General features: G+C 41.3%; 2 protein-coding genes across 2 annotated transcripts in view; one reads left to right on the forward strand and one right to left on the reverse strand.

The window, feature by feature from the left end:
• The window catches only part of DEPTOR (DEP domain containing MTOR interacting protein), a 116,845-nt gene extending 115,689 nt beyond the window's left edge, over window positions 1-1,156 (reverse strand). Inside the window, exon 1 of the mRNA XM_090283416.1 lies at window positions 946-1,156. Within this exon, the coding sequence (XP_090139542.1) occupies window positions 946-1,073 (128 nt within the window). The 5' untranslated portion in view covers window positions 1,074-1,156. The remainder of the gene's footprint in view (window positions 1-945) is intronic.
• Window positions 1,157-9,969: 8,813 nt separating this feature from the next.
• Window positions 9,970-23,437, forward strand: DSCC1 (DNA replication and sister chromatid cohesion 1). The gene is made up of 9 exons (XM_090282741.1): window positions 9,970-10,224; window positions 13,043-13,211; window positions 15,177-15,311; window positions 17,632-17,722; window positions 18,259-18,397; window positions 18,851-18,903; window positions 19,152-19,306; window positions 21,793-21,941; window positions 23,099-23,437. The coding sequence occupies exons 1-9, from the start codon at window positions 10,043-10,045 to the stop codon at window positions 23,205-23,207; spliced, it is 1,182 nt and encodes a 393-aa protein (XP_090138867.1). The 5' UTR covers window positions 9,970-10,042; the 3' UTR covers window positions 23,208-23,437.
• The last annotated feature ends 611 nt before the right edge of the window (window positions 23,438-24,048 follow it).

Raw genomic sequence — 24,048 nt, forward strand, 5'->3', positions numbered from 1 at the left:
TCCCGCCGGCGAGAGAACGGCTGCCAAGTTGTGGCTCAAACGCTGCAGAGCTAGGGTTTTTCCCTGGCAAACTGATTTATGACCAGAAGGGCAGCTGCAGAACCGGTCAGACCATAAATACAATTCTCAAACAGGACTCTAAGAAGGACCAGGATGGGATGTAAATGGAAAGACGGTATTAGTTCTCAGGGAGGGGGTGGTCACTGCCCATCCTGGATGAGACCTGTCAAGTCGTAATTCTTACAGCAGCAGGGTCAATGGACTCTGTGGCCCAAAATGTGCGCGCTGGGGGATTTGACACAGCAGCAGGGCAGCGGGACAAGGTGCCTCCACGCCCCCTTGCGGGCCCAAATTACGACTTTTGAGGACATGCCTATTAGTGAGAGGTACAGGGTTTCAAAACTGTTCTCTCAGTTCAGCCCTCAAGATAGTCCTTTAGAGAGTCACGGTGATCAGCCCCATTTTACAGATGAAATGCTGAGGCTCAGGGAAGTTGAAGCGAGACCTTAAGTGAAGGCGATCGTTGGGCAGGCTCCTTTTATCGAAGAGTAAATAGGAGGGGACTGGAGCCAGCTGGGACCCCCACACCGACCACTCTGATTCTGTGGGTGGATTAGGAGCCCGCTGTCAACCAGGAGGCCTGGCAGCGAGCGCCCCAGTGCCAGGGAAGAGGGAGCGCACGCGGTGGACAGCAACGCGTCTGCGGGCGCAGAGAGCACCACCCGCTCGCCTGCGTCCGCCTCAAGAGCCCCGCTCCAGTTCCGCAGGGCACCGAGCTGCAGCAGCCAGGCAGGGGCGCCACGCGGACTATCCACGCGCCCGCGGCCGTCCCGGAGCCCCGCGCGGGTGGCAAGCCGGGAGCCACGGCGCGCGTGCGCGCGTGACTGCTGCGGACACGGGCGGGCAGTGCCACCGCGAGCCCACCAGCACTATCCCACGCCTTACCGTAGCTGTTCCCCGGTGACCAGGACCTCAGCCATGCGCTCCAGTTCCCTTTGCTGCGCCCCGCCACTCCCGTTGGGGCTGCTGTCGCTGCCACCGCTGCCAGAGCTGCCAGCACTGCCGCCCTCCATGCTCCCGGTGGTGCTGCTACCACTGCCTTTGCTGGCCGCAGCGGGCTTGAGTGTTTAAGCAGTCTGCCCTTACAGGGGCCTCTCTCGCCATATTTGTTAGGGGCAATTCCGTTGCTCAGACACGATTGGCTGCAAAGGGAATTCCTGTGGGTGGGCTGACGGGCTGGGCAAATAGGCTCCAGGAACTCCAGCTTGGGGGCGTGGCTTAAGCCCGCGTGGTCGGGGGCGGGGCTGAGGGAGGAAAATATAAACATCTGGGCGGGGCGCCGGTTCTGCGTTTTGTGTGCGGGTGGTGGGTGAATTAGGGAGCGCCCCTTCCTTTACCCAGGAACCTCTTGATTTGGAACCCTAGGGACAGGCTGGGATCTTACTCATGAAATGTGAATATATTTTAATTATGCTGTCCGTGCCCCAAATTACCTAAAAGTAAGAATAACAGTATAGCTAAATACTGAACGGTTAATATACAGGTCACACTACAAGGCATGGAGAATTAATTTTCTCGCCCTAATCCCTTTCACCAAAGACAGTTTACTTAAGGTGTAATCAATAAAGAACGCTAGCCTGGGAATCAGACAGACCCGGAATCCAACTTCACGCCTACAATTAATCCTCAGTTTACAAAATAAAAATAATTGTGGCTACCGCTTGTTGACATCTGCTGTATTTAAAGATGCTTCAGATAGTTGTACCTTCTTTAATTAGTGCAACAAATCATAAAATGTGTATTGTCCTCATTTTATCTGAGGAAGCAGGCTCAGAGAGATGGGGAAACTTGTCCAAGGCAAGCAGCTAATAAGTGCAAGAAGTATTAAGAATCAAACCCAGGACATCCTGGCTTTAAAGTTATGTTCTTAAAGATTGTCTCTTAAAACACAGATATCAATATGTCTTAGTGTCTTTCATTACGTGTGGACAAAAAAAAAAAAAAAGGTTCTATGAAAGTAACCTCACAGGGTAATCTGGTCATGCATCCTAACTGGGCAGTTCATAGTGGGTAGTAACACCCTAGGTATATAACTTCTTTATTAAAAGGCCCATCTTTGCCTTAAACAAGCCCTGCCCATTGTTCCTGTGCAAGGTTAACACACCTGTGAAGTGCCCCCTTTCAGACCCCGCCTTCTACAACAGCAAGAGAGCACATAATCTTAACTATCCTGTAAAGTGATCCCCGTCTTGCTTTCTCCCCGCTTCCTGTAATCTTCCTTATGTCTCCTCCTTAATCTCAAATGTGTAAAAGAAACTGCAAATATACTCTCTGAAACATTTATTTCAGTTTGTTGAGCTCTTGCTCTCAGTTATATCCTCTGTTTGGCTCAAATAAATTTTTATAAAAATTCTCTGCAGCCCTTACTGGTGTGGTTCAGGGGATTGAGTGCCAGCCTGCCAACCAAAGTGTTGCCAGTTTGATTCCCGGTCAGGGCACATGCCTGGATTGCAGGTCAGGTCCCCAGTTGGGGGCGCGAGTGAGAGGCAACCACACATTGATGTTTCTCTCCCTCTTTCCTCCCTTCCTTACTCTCTCTCCAAAAATAAATAAATCAAATATTTTAAAAAATTGTTTTTAATTATCTGCAAGTTTGAATGTTCTTATGTTAATAATAGATAGTGGACACCAGTTGGCAAACCATGCTTTGATTTTACTACAGATTAATGGTGAATGACTATGTAAGAAAATTAATCAGCCCTGGCTGGTGTGACTCAATGGACTGAGCACCACACTGCGAACCAAAGGGTTGCTGGTTGGATTCACAGTCGAGACACATCCTTGGTTGGGGACCAGGTCCCCAGTTGGGGACACACAAGAGGCAACCACATGTTGATGTTTTTCTTCCTCTCTTTGTCCCTCCATTCCACTCTCCAAAAGTAAATAAATAAAATCTTTTTTTTAAAGAAAATGAATTAAACATGCAAAAGAATATTGTCAAAGATGAAGCTTAATAACATGTTAGCTATCATTGTTGATGCCTCTTAATACATACACTCCTGTATTATTTCTGCCTAATCTTAAAGATTAACTCAAATTCCACATCTCTGATGTCTTGTATTCACCAAGTGGTTTGTTGCTCTCTTCATTGAATTCTTATATGGTATCAGGAGATTTACATTGTTTTTAGCCATTAATAAAAGTCTTGATTTTCCTGCTACTATAATTTTTATTCTTTCTCTATGAATAGAAACAAATTGGTGGTTTATCAATGTCCTGTTTAGCTATCTCTGTTAATAGAATCTTAAAGGAAACTTGTTCTTTAGAAAATAAATGTTAAGATAGAGAAAAATAAAATTTTCATGTATTTATTATTCACATAATTTCAATATTTTTGTTGTGTTTGAATCATCTTTCTGTAATGATAATAAAAAATTATTAATAAATGTGAGGTCCTCTTGTTCTCCAGTTCCAGCCCTGCTGAATTTCTGAGAAGTCTTCTTAGTCTTCTTAACCTTGGTTCTGTTCAGACCTTGATGCTATTAATAAAAGAGCAAAAGAAAAAATACTTAATACTTTGGTATATACTGCCACCTACTGACTGCTTTTGTGATGACACTAAATGATAGTGGGTCTCATAAGAAAAAGGCCACCCTTGAGTACCCTTTAGAAAACTTCGGTGCAGGCTGTGGTTTTTCACGTTATTGGGGATGCTACTGGCTTTTAGTGAGCTGGGACCAGGGATAGTAAGTATTCCCGTTTGCTTGGGACATCACTTCACAAAAAAGAATTGAATTGTCCTAAACCCAGAATGTTTTTCTTATGTCTTGTGGATATATTCATGTGGATGAAAAGTCTATTTGCTGTTATCTGAGCCTATAACCTAATTTGGTTTTACATAGAAAGACAATGTATTTTATAAACAAGTTTAATATAGTCCTGAGTTGTCCAGGATACAGTTGTTATGTACATCAAGAAGAGACTCTATTTTGTTCACTTCAGAACTTTACCAAGGAATGGTCATCGTTGCATAAAATTGTTTCATTTGCCTTTTGTGTGCTATATGCACCATGAATACAGTGCACTCTTTTCAGTCTGCATTTGTGGTAATTAATTCCATGTGGGTGTTTGTATAGATATATATTATTTGGCTATATTTTAAAATGCGGAACAAAAAAAAGTTATGTTGTAGGGATAAACTTTCTCTGTTTCTTCTTCGTTCTTCTGGCTCGTCAAATAAGACAGATGAACAGGAGAAGACCACAAGGAAGTCACACAAGCATGAAAATTCCATGGAAATTGAGGCAAAATGAGGTATATCTGTCATTCTGAACTAAGAAGGGGAAGAGGTAGTGTTATCAGACAAGGGCCCTGGCTCCAAGAGGGTCTTCCTAGGGCAAGCTGGTCTGTGTAGGTTCTTCACATCACGTAGGAAAGATTTCACAACACAAGTCCTGGTGACTATGAGGATGACTGTTTAAGGCTGAGGACGGTTAAACAAGGAAGGGTTTAGCGTAGAAGAAGCAACAGGCAGGATTCTTAGGAGAGGTCACAGGGGAGGATTTCAGTAGAATAGTCATCAGCTCTCCAGGTGTGCCCTTTCAGGAGCATTATCTCCACTGATTGGTCATTGTCAGGGGATCTTTAGTCATTGCAATTGGTTCTGGCGTGGCCTGCTGGGTTTTCCTGCTTTTCTGGGCCTGGAGCTGAAATGCAACTGAGGCCTAGATGTTATCACTAAGGGAGGTGATCTTTTGTGTCTGGCTATAAATTGCTTGACCATTCTGTTCAGCTATCTGTCTCAGTATCCACTTGCCAAGGAATTTTCCTAGCTTCTTATTATCCTGTCTCAGTGGGGGTCTAGGACTTCAAAAGGAAGACTTAAAAAAAAAAAAAAGATTTTATTTATTTAGTTTTAGAGAGAGGGGAAGGGAAGGGAGAAAGAGAGGGAGAGAAACATCAATGTGTGCTTGCCACTCACGTGCCCCCAACAGGGGATCTGACCCCAACCCCGGCATGTGCCCTGACTGGGAATTGAACTGGCGACCCTTTGATCCACAGGCCAGCACTCAATCCACTGAGCCACACCAGCCAGGGTGGAAGTAAGACATTTTAGAAGAAGATAAAATAAGAGTTTAGTTTAGTAAACAAATGTTTCTTGGGGTCGTCTTAAAGTCCTTGAGAGAGGACTTCGATTAAAATCGCTTTGCTAGGTTCCTCCCTGTTTATCACACACCAGTTTCAGATTAAACTATAGTTACCTATGATGTTACCTTCCTTCCTGAAGCAGGTCCTCATCTGCTCTCTATCTAAATCCTTTTTGAGGAAAAGGTCAAAGATCCTTTGAGTCTTCTGTTTCTTAAAAACTATCAGCTTAATATAATCAATATCCTAAAGAGGCATACTTTTGGGTGGCATACTCTGCTGCCCTTCACAAACAATCTAAGAAATCACAAATACCTGAAAATACAATTCACTCGTACACAAATCAGGGGCAAAGAAGTCATTACAAAGAGAATTAGGAAATATTTCAAACATGATCATGGATGATAACATTTCAAAATTTATGGGATACTGCCAAAAAGAGCTTGGAGAAAAATTCATATTTTTAACTGTTTACATTAGCAAAGAAGAAAGACCTAAAATCAATGATAAAAAGCTAGAAAGAAAAAGTAAAGCAAACCCAAAGTAAGTAGCAGTTCATATTTAATAAATATCCCTTCTTCCTCTTTATTTAAGGGACATGAGATAACTTTTGGCATTATGAGTGTTGCTGGCAATGTTGGCTCGTGGTCTTCAGCTTGGCAAAGAAAGAATCCAGAGCCAAGAACTCTAGCACAAGAAGTTTATTTAGCATGCAAAGCGGAAGTACATACACTTGAAGGGAGGATTCAAGTGGGCTGTCCAGAGAGCTGCCGTGGCCTTTTAGAAAGAAAGTCACAGAGGAAGAAATGAGCCAGCTGGGCTGCATGGACTCAGGAAACAAGTTACAGACAGAGGTAAGAGAAAGGCCCATCCCTCTGCACACCAGATTTATGGCTTAAAACTGGCACAGACCAGCTCTATCTAACATGGTGACTGATTCCATCTGCCGGTAACCCCCAGCCTCAATTATACACTCATTGTACAATAATACATTAGCATGGAAGTATGCTAAATGGCACATCCATGCTGCCATGATTGGAAATGAAAAGCCCATATAAGGACACAACATGGCCAGGAGGGCTCCTCTGAGAAATCTACACTTCTTTCCCAGGAAGATTGTGTGTATTCCTCCCCGAGTGAAGACCCTACCACTGATTAAATGAACCTCAATAAAGGAAGCAAATTCCACTAAAGGGGGCTGCTCTCTCTGTGGAGTATTTTCTGTCTCACTGTTTCATGAATAATCTCGCTTTCATTTTAAACTCAATGCTTGCTTGTATTTGAAATCTTTTCGTGGGCGGAGTCAAGAACCCACAGCAGGTCATGGACATTTGGGTCCTTAGACCCCTCGGAATACCTGCCTTGTGGGGGACTGCTCCTTGTGGTTTCAGGAATTGTAGCCCAAGCCATGAGCCAGCACCGGGAGGAAAACTGAAAGGCTATGCGGCAGACAGGACCAAAGCCTATTCAGAGGGTTCCCATGGGGATTGGGTTTAAAGAATGTATATTATGTTTTAGAGCTTGCTCCACTTTTCTTACCTCTTAGTTGACTATAAACAATCTGCAGCAAAGAATGTATGAAGCCTTGCACCTAATGCTAGTGTGGCATCAAGATGTTTAATAGACCCTGACACAGACTGGTCACTGTGTTCTCTATATTGGTATCTATAATCAGTAACTGTCAACTGTAACCCAAGTGTCTGAAAGCTTATTGATGATTCATAAGCCTTGACCTCGTATCTCCCGAATCCGCTCCTCAATAAAAGGCACGGGAGACGGAAGTTCTGTGCTTTCCCCACCAGCAGGAATAGCCACCTCCCATTTCCCCCAGAAAAAATACAGGGTCCTGGGTAAATGTGTTCCACCATGGTCTTGAAACCTCTGCTGGACATAGTTTTCAACCGAGCCAGGGCGTTGGAGGCAGCTCAGCCTCACTGCATCATCTCTAGATCAAAGTTCAAGGCATGTCCTCGCCTGTATATTTCCATGGCCTCTCAACCTCCACACATCATAACCAGAACTCATCCCATCTCACTCCAAATCTGTTCCTATCCTTCTTACAGCATGTTGTTGTAAGTGACAGGAAATTCTTGTGCAGGAACCTGGAATTCATCCTAGCTCCTTTCCCCACTCCTGGTCTCCATCTCGAATCAAATAGCCACTGTTGTTCATTCCATCTCAAAAACTGTTTCTCAAATCCAGTTACCTTCATCACTTGGCTCTTACTGGTCTCCTTTTCCTTTTGCCTCCCTTCAATCTGTGCCACAAAACAAAATGAGCAACTCTTCCTTTCTCCCTTTTCCCTCCCTTCCTCTATTCTATTCTATTCTATTGATGATTTATCACCTGTCCATTCAAAATTATTTGTCTGTACATTGGGTTTTATAATACTGAGGAAAATACTTGTAATGTACTTAACTACACATATTTAATGCATGAATATGCTCTCAGTGATAAAATTCATACTTTAAAGATAAATCAAAGATCTCTTTTGATGTCCTCTTTCTTTCCCTTCCTTAGAGGTAAACATTATTACAAGTTATTCATTTATTTATTCATTCAATTTTTCAGTAAATTTTTATGAAAGTTCATTACGTGCTGGGCACTCTGCTTAATGATGTCCTAGTGCTCTTTATAGCTTTACTGTCTTAGAGACAATAAAAGACTTGAAGTAATCACACAAATAAATGCAAAACTGCTTAAAATCTAGGAGTGAGAGTTACCTGCTGCCATCATAGCATACAGTATATTAGAAAGACTTGACCTGATTAGTAATAGTAAATGAGGGCCATGGTCACATCACAGTTAATGTTCTCGGAATGCCTGGACGTTTCCATGTTCTTCACTAAATCTGAAAAGAAGAGGAAGAAAAAACAGAGGAAACAACACCAGAAAAAGTGCTCATATGCAATTCTTACATGAAGTGTGGTTGACTAAATAAAATTCCCCTTTCAGACTGTGAAACACAGTATATGAACACCGTAACCAAATGCATAATTTTAGTATGGTTGTTTGGCTCTTTTTAAGTCTTTCTGTGACTGTTAGTATGCCTGTTAAACGAGTTTTTCTTTTTTCCTGTCACTCCATGAATAATTGCGAAAGCCTCAAAGATTTAAGAAAAATACATAGAAATATATTTTTTACTTTAGAAAAATATATCCACTACCATAATTTAAAAAAGAATTACTAAAAATTATCATTATTCTATTTTAAGAGAGGAACCCTGGTCCAGCTCGCTAATGGAACAGCAATAATCTGATGTTATTAATTAATCAATAATAAAATTATTTAATAAATAAGAATAAATTAACAGCTAACAACAACAAAAACTGCCATTTATTAACCATCCTTTGTTTTACATGTGTTTTATAATGGAGGTAGTATTATCTCCTTTTTACAGATCAGGAAGCTGGACTGAGAGAAATGAAGCAAACTGCTCTGGGTCACAAAGCCAGTGACAGCAGCGTTGGCTTGTCTGATGGGCATGCCAGCATTCTTTCTAGACTAAGCTGCTTCCAGTCGTAGGGCATGCTTCCCATTTACAAGAGCATCCACAGTGGTTGATTCCCGTCCTAATCGTAAATTCTCATCAGGCAAAGACCTTCACATTCAGCATTTTGCTCCACCATATTCTTTCTGCATTCTGCTGCAGTGAAATGGAAATGCAGTGAAGAAGCCAGTCACAGGAAAAGCACCCCACAGGCCCCTGGATGCTGCACTCTGTTTTTACATACCATTTCACCCAGGAGTTGAAAGAAAATGACAGTTCATTCCTTTGAATTCAACCCCTCACTCACCCACCCACCTCATTTTTGACTGATACCAAAATCTGATTAACACAGATTAGTGTGAGGCCACCACGTTTTAAATGGAATATTCCTCACAGGCTCCTTCATCTCTCAGGGGCAGCAAGAGTCCCAAACGGGGCCTGCAAGAATGCAGGGCTGAGTTCACCATATTATGCTGTTACAAGTTCTTCATGTATGTGTGTATATAATGAGCTCTTCTCTTAAAACTTTGTCTTCAGGTCACTGTAAGATCTGGTCTAGAAAACACCTTAGAGAACGCACGGTGGGGTAGTTTACACATCTTACAGTGGAGACTGCAGGGCCTTACCATCCCCAGAAAGATTTAATTCCTCTTGACACCAGTCCCACCAGCTTGCTACCCGGCAGACTAGGCACTCAACCGACGGATGGGTCTAGTCCAAGCCATTGTCTCCTAGATAGGATGGTCCCCAGATCCGAAGAAGTGAGATGCCCTGTCCAGTTCTATCAGGGCGTAGCTCCTGGTCCGAAGTGTGAGCCCCAAACCCTGTCGGACGGTTTTAGAGCCATAAACTGGAGTGGAATCAGACTTCGCCAGCTTTTAGCTGCACGACCACTGGGAGCTTGCTTCCTCGTTTGCAAAACGGAATAACCAAGAATCCACTTTACAGGATTGTGGTGAAAGGTTCATGAAATTATGCGTGCAAAGTGCTATCACAAGGCCAGCCAATGGCATAAGATGACACTACTTGGCTGGCAGGGAAATGGGAGTATTGACGGGAAACAAAGGGCACGGCGGGAGGGGTGATTTAGGGTTCCGCGTGGCACCCCGCAGGACCGCAGCTCCGTTTCCGAAACTTCCACCAAGACTGCCCCAAGAAAAGCATTTTTCTTTACCACAGCCTGGGCGCCCCTGCAGAGACCTGGCAGAGCCGAGATCGTACACAGAGCCATTTTTGGATTTTCCCGGGGACGCGCCAGCTGCGCGCTCCGCCCCGGAAACACGCCCCCAGCCGCCTTGGCGCGCTTTAGAAACAGCCTTCTGTTTCGGGTAAATTCCGGAGTCGCGTCAGCACCTGTAGTTTAGTCCTCGCGCTCTAAATCTCCGGCACCCCCAACCCGGCGCAGCGATGAAAAGGACCCGCGACGAAGTGGACGCGACGCTGCAGGTCGCCAAGCTGAACCCCGCGGAGCTGCTCCCGACGGTGCACTGCCTGGGCTTCAGCCCCCGGGCCAGCGCCGCCGCGACCGGCGACTTCTGCCTGCTGGAGCTGGAGGCCGCACTGTGCCAGGAGCTGGAGGCGGGGCGCAGGTGAGCCGGCGCCAGCCGCCTTAGGATTTTCTCTGCCGGGGAACGCAGGATGGGGAACTGGGCCAGGGAGGGGCATTGATTTGCTGGCGGTCGGAGAGATGCCTTACGGCAGGCGGGTGGCCCAGCTCTCTGCCTTTTCCCTAGGATTCCGCGCCACTGCTAGGCAGTCCAGTGAGCTGGATTGGTGTGATCGGTAGGACTGCTCCCGCTGATGTCAGAGGCCCGTGTGTGTCATCGGAAACAGCTCAGGAGACAGAACCTAGTGAAGTTTTGAAAACGTTAACAGTGGTAGCAGGGACTGTACAGAACCCTTGACTGTTCTGCCTTAAAATCCAATGGTAATAGCTAATATTTATAGAGTTCTTGCCTTCTACTTATATTTATTTTACTTAGATAATAGGTAGGACTGTAGAGAATACTTTTAAAGTCGTTTTACCGACTTGGTCATGGAAGAAGGACCTCAAAAAAATTGTCTTGCTTGGGGGTCACTCAGTGAGGATCTGAAGCTGTTTCTAAATCTAGGTCAACTACCCATTTGCTGCAAGACCACAGATTAAAAAAAGAAAAAAAATCAAAGAGGTCTAGAGAATTATTCCTTTTTATGTTCTTTTTTTTTATTTTAAAAATCTTTTTTTTTTTTTTCCCTTTATCTCAATTTTGTGCAGTTCCAATCCCTGGAAATTAGGATTACAAGCTGTGGTTTGATTCTTCTGCATTGTAGGTTCCTCCAACACCTGTATTTTATTTTAGCAGGTAGTTTGTTCTCTTGCAGGTTCCTTCAAATTGAATCCTTTAGGTTCTCTTTCAATTTTCATGCTCCACCCATCAGACAGTATTAGAGTTAACTGGCCAGTCTTCAGATGATGGCCACTAAGTATCTTCAAGGGAACTGATGGAGAACTTCATTCATGGGTTTTCATCCCAGCTGAATTGACAGGGATTGGAGAAAGGACTTAAGTTGTGAGGCCCTTCTCCTCGCGCAGTTATAGTTGACCTGGTTGGCAAACCCCAGAATGCCTGGCAATGTGGGTTTTAAAATTTGTGTGTGCATGTGGGAGGGAGGTAATTCTAAACAAAATGTTTCTTTTTTAATCTATTTTTTAAGATTTATTTTTACAGAGAAGGAAAGGGAGGGAGAAAGAGAGTGAGAGAAACATCGATTGGTTGCCTCTAGCATGCAACCGAGGACTGAACCCGCAACCCAAAATGTGCCCTAACCAGGAATCGAACTGGCCACCTTTCACTTTGCAGGACAATGCCTAACTCATTGAGCCACACTGGTCAGGGCTCTAAACAAAATATTTCAAAGCAGGGATAGTGCAATGTAGAAATAGATGTTAAAGAGTAGGTCCTTGGGAGTATTAAACGTTATTAGCACCAGGAAGCTAATAAAAACCTTTTATGGTTTTTTTCAAAGATTTTATTTATTTATTTTTACAGATAGGAGAAGGGAGGGAGAAAGGGAAGGAGAGAAACATTGATTGTTTGCTTCTTGCAAGCCCCCATCTGGAGACCTGGCCCACAACCCAGGCGTGTGCCTTGACTGGGAATCAAACCAGCAACCTTCTGGTTTGTAGGCCAGTGTGCCATCCACTGAGCCACACCAGCCAGGACAACCATTTATTCTTTCCACTTAAATAAAGGTTTAGTTTAAAAGAAGCGAAATCTGTACAGGAGGGTTAAAGGCTTTACAAACAAGGAAGCCTGCTAGAACCAACTCTCTTGTCATTTCTAGCATCTTTGTCTTTAGTCTGTTTTTTTTTCTCTCCTCACTTATCCTTTCCCTCTTCCTCCTTGCCTTTCTCCACCTGTGACCCTTGCTCAGAGACTTTATTTAGACCGGTTTGTAAACATACCTTTTTCATAATTTTTATTCAGCATTGCAGCCTTCTTTTCATAGTGTCCCAATTTCTTGGTGACGTAGCTGATGGTCAGGACAGGATGTGCCCTTTTGGTTGTCAGGGGTTCTTAGAACAAAACAAGAAGGACTGCTCTTGGGTGGGATCCAGGACCAGCAGCATGGACATCACCTGGGAGCTTGTTAGAAATGCAGGATTCTAGGTCCCATCCCAGACCTACTGAATCCCCATCTGCTTTTTAAATTTGTTTTTTTACATTTTTATTTATTTTATTGTATATTTCCCCATTGCCATTTAATCCCTTTGTACCCCTTCCTTCTCCATCTGCTTTTTAACAGGATTCCCAAAGATGCTCATGCATCAAGTTTGAGAAATACTGCTTTAGCATGTTTTAGAAAATTGTGACATCCTGATTGAAGCTTCTGAATGCTTTGTCTTGTGTTCTTCCCAGCAGTTTGTGCAATGGTGCCATATGGCGACATTTGGCCTCTTCGAATCTTTCTTGCTCATGCTGAGTTATTTTTCCTTAGTGAGGCCACCTGCTGCCCCTATGGCTCTCAAGTGGCCCAGTTCTTTTTTTTTTTTTCCCAAAGATTTTATTTATTTATTTTTAGAGAGAGGGGAAGGGAGGGAGAAAGGGAGAGAAACATCAATGTGCCCCCAACTAGGAGTCTGGCCTGCAATCCAGGCATGTACCCTGACTGGGATTCGAACCAGTGAGCTTTTGGTTCACAGGTGGGCACTCAATCCACTGAGCCACACCAGTCAGAGCCCAAGTGGCCCAGTTCTTCCTCTGTGGAGCCCATCGTTTTGTGAGGGCTGAGAGATCAGGGACCAGATGCAGCACCAAGACTTCATTTTAAATTCTGCTAGCCTAGAGAATTTGGGAACTGTTTATAATGAAGATGTCCATTGGCATTTCAATAGGTCATGTATTTTCTTTTCCCATATTCCTGCAGTATGGTGATTCGTGGTGATAAAGATGAGCACGCGGTGCTGTGCAGTCAAGACAAAACGTATGACTTGAAGATAGCAGACACTTCCAATATGTTGCTTTTACTTCCTGATTGTAAAACTCCAGACCAACTGAAGATGGAAGAAACCACCTGTAACATTATTCACACTGAGGTACTGTTTTCTGTCTCCTGATCTATATACGAATGACAGCGATTGTTCTAATCTTGCCTTTCATTAAAAACTTTAGTTATACAATGTATAATCAGAGGAAATCTGAAAAGTTCTCTGATGAAATTTGAAATTTCTCAGCATTATTATTATCTTTTTTTGGTAGTCTGGTGAAATTGTCTTTGTTTTCCCGATTTAATTTTTAAGTCCTAGACAAGTTGCCCCTTTTCTGTAATGTAGAAAGTTTGCTATTAGGTGATTCATTCTAAGAGCTTTACCTATATTAGTAAATTTTGCTCTGGATATGTTTTGAAAGGAGACTCTCTCAAACCATAACTAGTGCATTAGGTAATATTTATGAGGTAGAGAAATAAAGAAATTTGAACTTTTAAAAAAGACTTTATTTATTTTCAGAGAGAGAGAAAGGGAGGGAGACATCAGTTGCCTCTCACACGCCTCCTACTAGGGATCTATCTGGCCCACGTCCTAGGCACATTCCCTGACTGAGAATCAAACCAATGACCTTTGGTTCACAGGCTAGTGCTCAATCCAGTGAGCCACACCAGCCAGGGCAAAAGATGTTATTTTCTCATCACATTTCTGTTATGTAGGATTTTTTTGGTGAGCATATAACAATATCTGTGGGTACTTTTGAGCTCCCGTTATGGGAATTCTGTGTAATGAGACTGAGTAAGACAACAGTGACCCACTCACCTAGGTTTTCATCTGTGGTTGTACCTCACATGACTAAAAGGGCTAGGTAAAAATGCACATGAGCAAAGCAGCTGGTCTTGCAAATAGTAGTGAATACCCAGTCTTGGCAGTAACAGGAATGACGGAGTCTTGGCAATCTGGAGAGCACCCCATTCTGGGGGCCATTCCTTGCCCTTATGGGTAAGTAGATCCAGCATTACCAGATCTTCTGATTTCTTTTTTTTTCCCAGTAAAGCTTGCAATTTAGATTTGGGGGCAAAAGTCTCCTAATTTTTCAATGTCGGCCAGTAATTTAAACTCTGTGCTAAATCCCTCTTTCTCTAATACAAAAGTACACACCAGCATCTGTACCAGATATAGCCAAAAGGCTGCCAGTTTGTGAACTATGGACGACGTCAGTCTTTCTGGTCTAGTCCTTAAGCTCCTCTTTGAAGACCTTAAATTCAGCAGCACACCTCAGGCTCTGGGCCTTGTCTTGTCAATCACGCGTTGTACTAGTTTGAGAGCAGAAGCATCCCTTGACCTTCCGTTTTAGAACTGGAAGGCACCCAGAGATAATCCACTTTCAGCATTTTCTCCTTTCAGGTGAAACATTTACTGGGCACTACTAAGTGCTAGACACTGAGCACGTTCTGGAGATACAGAGACGGAAAGCAGATTATCGATCTATCATTTAGCCCCAATCCACTGGATTATTTTGAGTGGAGGACTTTCACTGTTTTCACCAGTGTAATAAGGAACTAGCTGCAATTCTAAACAATACAAAGTTCATGCATTGAGAAGAAGTCTCTCTCCCTTACCTGCTGGTGAATTTTGACATCATGAGTAACACAGAACAAGGATCCCCCCTCTTCCCGTTGACATTTGAAGACTGTGATACTGTCTCCTTTATTTTCTGTTGTTCAGCCTAAAAGTACTCATTTTTAATTGTTTCTATCTGGTTTTGTAAAACTGCCACCATTCTGGGTGTTCTTTTCTGGGCATACTCTAGTTTCCAAAGTACATTTGAGATATGGAGCTGGATAATTGGTTCTTACTATGCTGGCAGTATCTTCTTAACTGGGGTTTGAAAAGATTCCTGAAGGTGCTCATCCACCTGTGTGAGGTGGCTGCATGGATGCCTTCCCAACAGAAAGCAGAATAACAACTTCCCACGCTTGCTTCTTGTTGAGGGCAGTTGGGTGGGCTGCAATTTTGAATGACATTTTTCTTTTAGAATGGCCTCTAAAAGGTTATAATGTTTGTACTTTCTAGATCTTTGGTTTTTCTAACAATTATTGGGAACTAAGAAGATGTAGACCTAAATTAAAGAAACTAAAGAGACTTTTGATGGAAAATACCTATGAAGGACCTGACAGCCAAAAAGAAAAGGATTCCAATTGCTCAAAGGTAAGACTATTATTTTCTTTTTTTTAAATTTGGAATTTAAAAATAGAACTATAATTAGAGGCAGTTACTGGTGACATTTTTGCTTTTTTAAAGCTTATATTATGAATATTTCAGATATATCCAAAAGCAGAAGGATGACCATATATTTTCACTCAGTTGAACATTTATCAATATTCTGTCAATCTTCTATCCCCTGCTTCCTCCCATCTTGTTCCCCTTTTTCTAGAATATTTTAAAGCAAATTCTACATATCATGGTGATATTTATGTAGCTGAAAGTTCGTGTTCCTAACTATATAAAAATGTTTTTTTACAGGTTAAATTCATTTTTATTTAAATATTTTTATTTTTACTTGTTTACTTATTTTAGAGAGAGGGGAAGGGAGGAAGAAAGAGGAAGAGAAACATTGATATGCAAGAGATGCATCATTGGTGGCTTCTCCCATGCCACCAACTGGGGACCTAGCCCGAAGCCCACACAAATGCCCTGACTGGGAATCAAACCGGTGACCTTTCGGTTCACAGGCCAGCAATCAATCCCCTGAACCATGCCAGTGAGGGCTCATTTTTATTTAAATAAAAGTTATCATTAGGGGCTCTTTAGAACAGACATTACGATAAGTATTAGAATTTATGTATTACATACATACATTATGGAAAGTACTCTTACTCTAATGTCAAAGTTGATTAATTCCTGGAAGTATGATAAAATATAAACCAAATAAAAACAACTTTTAAAGTGTTTAATGTAATTAAAAATTATAGAACTGTACCGGTATTCTGAAGGCCATATTTATAATAGTAGTTCTCTTTTCCTCCATTGATTGATTGATTGATTTGGGGGTGGGGGGACTTATAGCTTTATTTAAATATAATTTGTATACCAAACAATTCAGTCATTTTCTTTTTTTAAAGATTTTATTTATTTATTTTTAAAGCAAAAGGGAGGGAGAAGGCAAGCAAGAGAAACATTAATGTCTGGATGCCTCTCGTGCTCCCCCAGCTGGGGACCTGGCCCGCAACCCAGGCATGTTGAATTGAACTAGCGACTGGGAATCGAACTAGCGACCCTTTGGATCGCAGGCCAGTGTTCAATCCACTGAGCCATACCACCCAGGGCCAATTCACTCATTTTAAAATGTATATATAATTCAGTGGTTTTTAGTACATTTACAATGGTGTGCAATCATCACCCTGATGAAGTTTAGAAACATTTTCATCATTCCCAAAAGAAACCCTGTACTCTTTAGCTATTACCTTCTAATCCTACTTTTTCCAATTTCCGTCTTCCACCTCAGCCCTAGGCAAGCGCTCATCTACTTTCTGTCTGCATTGATTTGCTTCTTTTGGTCATTTCATATAAATAGAATCATATCGTATGTGGCCTTCTCTCATTGGTTTCTTTGACTTCGCATAAGGTTTTCAGATATCATTCATTCATGTATCAATAGTTTATTCCTTTTTATTGCTGAATATTACCCTGTTTTATGGATATACATTTTATTCATTCATCAGTTGATGGACATTTGGATAGTTTCTACTTTTCAATTGTTAATGAATAACAACACTTGTTTTTATCTATCTTTTTAATATCCACTCTAGTGGGTTTGAAGTGATATTATTGTGGTTTCAATGTGCATTTCCCTAAAAATGTTGATCATGTTTTCATGTGCTTGTTGATTATGTATCTTTGGAGAATTTCTATTTAAGAACTCCTTTCTTGATTTTTTAAGAATTGTAAATGTACATAACATTTACCATTTTAGGTGTATGGGGATAGTTCTGTGACATTAAGTGCACTCACATTGTGCTGCAACCATCACCACCATCCTTCTGTAGAAATTTGTCATCTTCCCAAGCTGAAACTCCGTACCCATTAAACACTAAATTCACAGACTCCCTGCCCACCAGCCTCCGGCGACCACTGTTCTACTTCCTGTTTCTGTGAATTTGACTACTCTTAACTATCCCATATAAGTGGAATCAAGCAATATTTGTCCCTTTGTGTTGATGATGTTTTGAAGTATAAGAGATTTTCATTTTGATGAAGTCCAGCTGAAGTTTTTTTGCTTTGTTGCTTGTGTTTTGGTGTCATAGCTAAGAAACCACTATTAAATCCAGTATCACTAAGGTTTATTCCTATGCTTTCTTCTAAGAGATCCGCTGATTTTGTGTAGTGATCATTACACATTAACAAGAGAAATTGGGCTACTATATAAATATTGTCTTAATCTATTCTATGTACTTACTCCTCCAAATTCAGTAGTCTTAAAAAATATTATTCTAAATCCTTAAAATGTTGTTTTGCTTCCTTGTTTCAGTATACAACCGAAGATTTGCTTGATCAAATTCAGGCAAGTGAGGAAGAAATATTGACACAATTACAAGTTCTAAATGCCTGTGAGATTGGAGGTAGGGTTACTTGCCATTGTTATTAATAATGACAGGATTGAGCATCATACAAGAGAGAGACACGTTTTTGGACATCTTTGCTCTATGGCATATTGTTTATTCTTTTTGGGGAGTGCTCACAGATGAGAGTGATGACCATGGCAGTGCCCCACAGCGGAGGTTACGGTGTGGGGTACTGAACCCATGATCTTAACCTCATCTGTATGACATTCTAATGAAATGACTGCCCCCTACAGATTTCCACTTAGAACAAGATGATTGTGAGGTAATTGAGTATTAAAGCACTTTAAAAAATCAGTGTTGGTCATAGGTAAAGTACTAGTTAAAAACTCCCTGATCTCCCTCAAGACAGTTTGTAATGTTGGGAGAAAAGGATAAAAAGAAACTTGTCGATTAAGAAAGCTAAGACTTTTTTTTATTTTTGAAAGCAGAGTACCTCTTTTGTGGTGGCCAAGAGCATGCTGCTATTTTCAGTTTGTTAGCCAATTAATTTGCTTAATATGTTCTTTGATAAGCATAACTTTTCGATCTTGTAGGTTATTGGAGGATTCTTGAATTTGATTATGAGATGAAACTTCTAAATCATGTAACTCAACTTGTGGATTCTGAATCTTGGTCTTTTACTAAAGTTCCTTTGAGTGTATGCCGTCAGGAACTTGGGCCATTAGAGCCAGAGTAAGTATTTTAATCACTGTCCCTACAATTTTCTTAAGGGGAAGAAAATTATTTTCCAGGGTGAAACTAAACTCAGGACATAGAGTGATTATATTTTGATATTTTATAGAAATTTTAAAAATATACAACCAAGAAGGACTTGGGAATTTTGGTCAGTAGCATGAGTAAATGTGCATCATGTTATTTTTGCATTAAAAATGTAAAGAAATAATTATGTTTAACTTTTATGATAGATGTATGCTCACATAATTCACATAAAAATGTTTAGCTTGGGGTTTGGCACATAGTAGCTTCCCAGTATATATTAATTAGTTCCTAATGTGAAGTTTTACTTGGCAACTAAAATCACTGACTATTTCAAAAATAAATTTATATCTTAGTTAGCAGTGGTATTTAAAATATAATGTATAAAAAATGTGATGAATTTTTAAATGAGTGTTTTACGTTTTTCAGAGAAATGATCGAACACTGTCTTAACTGTTATGGAAGAAAATATATAGAGGAAGGTAAGATTTGGAAAGTATTTTAATGGGTATAAACTATCATATGTTCAAATTAGTATGACTTTCTGAGGCATGTTCCTATTAAAAATAAGGACTGCATGGATTTGTGGGAAGTGAGTTGTGTATAATTCCTTCTGTGAATTTCATGAGGACAGAGAGATAGTAGGAGTGTATTTAATTGTGAAGAAAATCTGAAAGTACCCATGTCTCTTCCGTAGGTGAAATTTATTTACTTATTTATTTTTCCCAAGGTGAGATTTATTTTGAATTGAGTGCTGACAAGGTCTGTAGAGCAACAGCACAAATGCTACTGCAGAATGCAGTGAAATTCAACCTCGCTGAGTTTCAAGAAGTGTGGCAGCAGAGTGTTCCCGAAGGAATGGTAACCAGGCTTGACCAGCTGAAGGTAAGGTAGTGGTGGTGACTGCTACCGGGACCCAACCGGTCGTCATTAATTACGAGGTGAAACGAAGCTTGTATTGGAACTGGATTTGGAGCCAATGTATTTTCTTAGCCACCCGTGAGAAGGGCACTACACTCAATCCATCACCGAATCCTTAAAAACAAACAAACACTATTGAAGTGTAATTTCCGTATCACAAAATTTACGCCTTTAAAAGGGCTTTTTTTTAAATTTAGTGATTTACACAGCTGTCACCACAGTCTAGTTTTAGAACATTTTTATCACCTCTATGAAGTCCCTCAGGCTCATCTAAAGTTAATGCTGATTCCCACTCCATCTGTTTTTCTCCATTTCACTAGCACCGTCATAGCTCAAACGATCATGTTCATCTGACTATAAATAATAACATCCCTAAGCAGGCCTTCTATACTTCTAATTTTGCCTACCTCCAGTCCATTCTCTGTGGAGCTACTAGAATGACCTTTTTAAAATGCCCATCAGATTAGATGAATGTCTTGCTTAAATCACTTTAATGGTTGTCCATTGCATTTAAGATACAAAATCCAGAATTCATGTCCTGGCTTACAAGGCCCTTCATAGTCTCCCCTGTACCTTCATCTCTTGCTTTTTCCTCACCTCCTCACTGCATACCCAGTGTTCTTTCAAGTTTTCAAGATCATCACGCTCTCTCCTACCGTAGAGCCTTCTTCATCCAAGGCTTTTTGTTCCAGAACGATCTCCCTAATTTCACCTGTCACTTCCTACTCATCTTTGAGCCACTTCATCGAGGAGGCCTTCCTTCACTCTGAAAAAATGCCTATCTTACTCTTCCGTAGCACCCAGTATTTTTCCTTCATGGCTCTGATCACTTAGTTTTGGAAAAGTGTTTAATGATGTGGTTGCCCACCTCTACTTTGATAGGATCTTATTCACTGTTGCTTGCAAATATATAGTATACTGCTGGGTGTGTAGGGTATGCTCAGTAAGTATTTGTTAAATAAGAAAGGATTTGCTCAACACGTGCAGCGTTCAATTCTAGGCATCATGCTAGATGCTGAGGAGAAAACATCACACAAGGTGCCATTAAGGTCTGAAACTATCTGGAAAGCTCTTTGGGCCCACTCAGTGTATTAGAACACTATGACAGTAATGAGGATGGATGGATGGGTGGGTGGGTGGAAGGAAGATTGGCTAGATGATAAAAAGGAGAACTGCCCAGGCTCTCAACACTTAACACTCTCCTAAGACAGTAGCAGCCAAAGAAATAGGTGATAGAGAATGGATAGAGACATGATGAGGCCTTAAAACCTGTAGGACTTAGTGACGGCTGAGGTATGGGGTTTGAATAATGTAATCTAAGATGATGCCTCTGTTTCCTGGCTTCCTGAGATAGTGGGACTAGAGCAGGTTTGGGTGACAAATACTATGAGTTCGTATATAGGTTTGGATATAGAGATCGGGTGCTCAGTCTAAGAGACATCTGAGTTGCATGTACTAAATTGTCGTTGAAATCGTGGGTTTGTTACCCAGGACTATGACAGACAAATAGAGGGACTGGGATAGAGGCCTGGGGAACTGTAACATCGAGTTAGGAGGAAAATAGCGAGGTGGCGATGTCAGAGAGATTCAAAGAGGAAGGACGAATAACATTAACGAAGAAAACAGGGCTAACAAGATGAATCCAAGAAGGGGCCCAGTGGAATTGGCAATGACGGGTCCCTGGTGACCTTGAACTAGAGCTGTCTTGATAAATTGTGTGCTAGGAGGCAGATTGCAGAGGAAAAAGGAGATTCAAGTTTAAAGATGCTCTTTATGATAAAGACTATTGTAAGGCTCTGGGTAGTTTGTTTATGTTTCATGTAGCTGACATTTAGATGCTTGGCCTAAGCTACACCTAAAGGTACAAGAGTCGTCGTCGTCGGCAGCCGTCAGTCTCGAGAGACGATGGTGTAGCTTCTTAAGAGTCTATCTGCACCGCCGAGAATGGCTGCGCAGTCCGACTCGGGAGTGACACGGTATCTGTCTCCTCCCCCTGGCTGGTTTGGCTCAGTGGATTGAGCATCGGCCTGCGAGCTAAGTGTCGCTGGTTCGATCTTCCAGTCAGGGCACATCAGAGAAGGAAAACTCTGATCCCAAAAAACCTCCGCTGCCTTGTGGCATACCTCTTCAGGGGAAAGGCTAAGGGAGTAAACCCCGACAGAAAATCCGGAGCCGGAGTCCCTAAGGCGGTTTGACGTTGTAGTCAACACCGGCAACTCCTGCGGCGCACCTGAAGCCAAGCTGTATTGACTCCGTCTTTCCCTTGGACCCTTCAGCTGCGAAGAGAGGGGGGGTCTGCTGCATGGGCAACAGCAGACCCTCCATATCACCCTGCCCAGGCTCTGTAGCTTCAGCTTCACTGGAGAGGACACTCCAGCAAGGTACAAGAGTAAGTCATATTTAAACATTAGACCATTACTTTAACTGCTCTTTTTGTTCTCTTTTAATAGGGTTTGGCCTTGGTGGATAGACATTCAAGACCAGAAATCATATTTTTGCTAAAAGTAGATGATTTACCTGAGGATAATCAGGAACGTTTTAATAGTCTATTCTCTTTACGGGAAAAGTGGACAGAAGAAGATATTGCTCCATATATTCAGTAAGTAATTTATTAAATATGAATTTTGAGGGTTGCTCTTATTTTTTTATTTAAGGTTTTTCTATTTATTCATTTCTAGAAAGAGGGGAAGGGAGGGAGAGAGAGGGAGAGAAACACCTATCAATTGCATTTCCACTTGAATATCTAATAGGAATTTCAAACCTAACATGCTCATAGCAGAACTGTTGATAATCCCTTGTCCTAAACCCATCTTCCTCACCTCAGTTAACAGCACTATCACTAATCCAGTTACTCAGGCAAAAAGGGTAGGACTCACTCTGTCTTTTTCTTCTCTCACCCCCTGGTTCAAACTGAGCAAATCCTGATGGATCATCTTGTACCTCACTCGGAATTGGTCTCCCTACTTTGCCCCTTTACCCTCTCCTTCTTTTTAAACTCTTTTATTGTGGAAAATTTTAAATATTCCGAAGTGACAATATAATGGACCCTCCATGAACTCACCACCTAGCTTCCATAATCATCACTGCCTCCATTATTGAAAACTTAGATGGATTATGCTTTTTCATTAATTAAACCTCTCCTAGTGGCTTCCCATTTTGCTTCGAATTAAATCACAACTCCTTTCCATGTTCTTGGAGGTCCTACATGATTTAACCCATGCTCTCTTCTCCTGTTCTCCCATTCTTCCCTCTCCTCATGATGTCCTCCTTTTGGGGGTACAGAAGAAGAGGAAGCTCAAGTTCAGGGAAGGCAGGTAACAAGCTCAAACAGGTAGCCTAGTGCCCAGGTTCTCTGAGTCTAGGCCCTGCTGTGTCACTTGGCACGTGTTTCTATTTTGAAGGTAGTGTGATAAAATGGAAAACAACAACAACATGGACTTGGAAGTCACAGAGCCGACCGCAAAATGTGGCTCCGTCCTTTACTACCTGAGCCTCAGTTTCCTCATATTTCAATGGAGTAAAACAATACATTACTCATACTTTTCTTGTGACGTTTGAAGATAATGCGTTTAATGTACCCGATCAACTAAGGCTTAGTAACTGCTCCTTACCCACTCTGTCCTACAAACGCAACCCTTATGCATATTGGGAAGATGCGATTTAGGGGAGGAAGATATAAATAAATAGTGCTGTGAATATTATGTTAAGTTCCCTAAAATATTCCTGCTATTCATTTATTTTTTATTGTTCCCACAGAGATTTGTGTGGAGAGAAGCAAACCATAGGTGCATTACTCACTAAATATTCTCGATCTTCGATGCAAGATGGTGTTAGAGTTTATAACTCAAGAAGACCCATTTCTTAAAAGAACGACCATCTTTTCTTTGGGACTAAAGTTTTATAAAGTGCCTGATAAAGTTGCTGGTTATAAGAAAAAGATTCTTTCATCCGTTTGTATTCCAGACTTGTAAAAAATAGTGCTTTGAGGCATTTTTCTCCTCTTAGGCATTTTGAAATTACTGCTGTTCTTTTTCTTAAATGTGACAGGATATTTCTGTATTTTGAGTTATGTTTGTATTAGGTACACAGTATAAACAAGGATAAAAAGAAAGTGTTACTTCTTATGTTTAATATATCTGTATCTATTTGCTTTTGTATTTATTAAAAGTTTTTTGCTTTTTAAATATTTAACATTGTATTTCTTTAATGAGGATTTGACATTCTGAACATTAATAAATTTAAAAGTTTTCAGAGAACTAAATAGGCAAGAAAATTATGTAAGTACTTAAATGTCATTTCTCAAGCAAGTGGGTTCCCTTTAAAACGGGAAGTCACTACATGCTATCAGTTACCTACATTAATTGTTTTCATTAATGAAATTGGTTTGATAATTACTCCTCTATTTGCTTGGCTGAAATGGGATGAAATGTATTTGATCCTGAGTTCTATGTGAAGGATCTAATAGAGCATTTATAATCCTATAATGGAGACACTGACACAGGTAACACCAGAAAACTACACTATCTAGTTGGTTTTGTAATGCTTGGTAAAGTTTCTTTACAGCTTTACTTTCCTAATTTGTTTTCATTTAGACCACAGTTCAAATTAATTTTAACTTAGCTAATGAACTTGTCACCGAACAGTTGGAGGGGGTAGGCCAAAGTTAAATCTGGTTCAAGGTTAAAAATAACATTAATGGGCAATCC

Source organism: Furipterus horrens, unplaced genomic scaffold (assembly GCF_987537825.1).
Source record: "Furipterus horrens unplaced genomic scaffold, mFurHor1.1.pri manual_scaffold_7, whole genome shotgun sequence".
NCBI classification, from domain to species: domain Eukaryota; kingdom Metazoa; phylum Chordata; class Mammalia; order Chiroptera; family Furipteridae; genus Furipterus; species Furipterus horrens.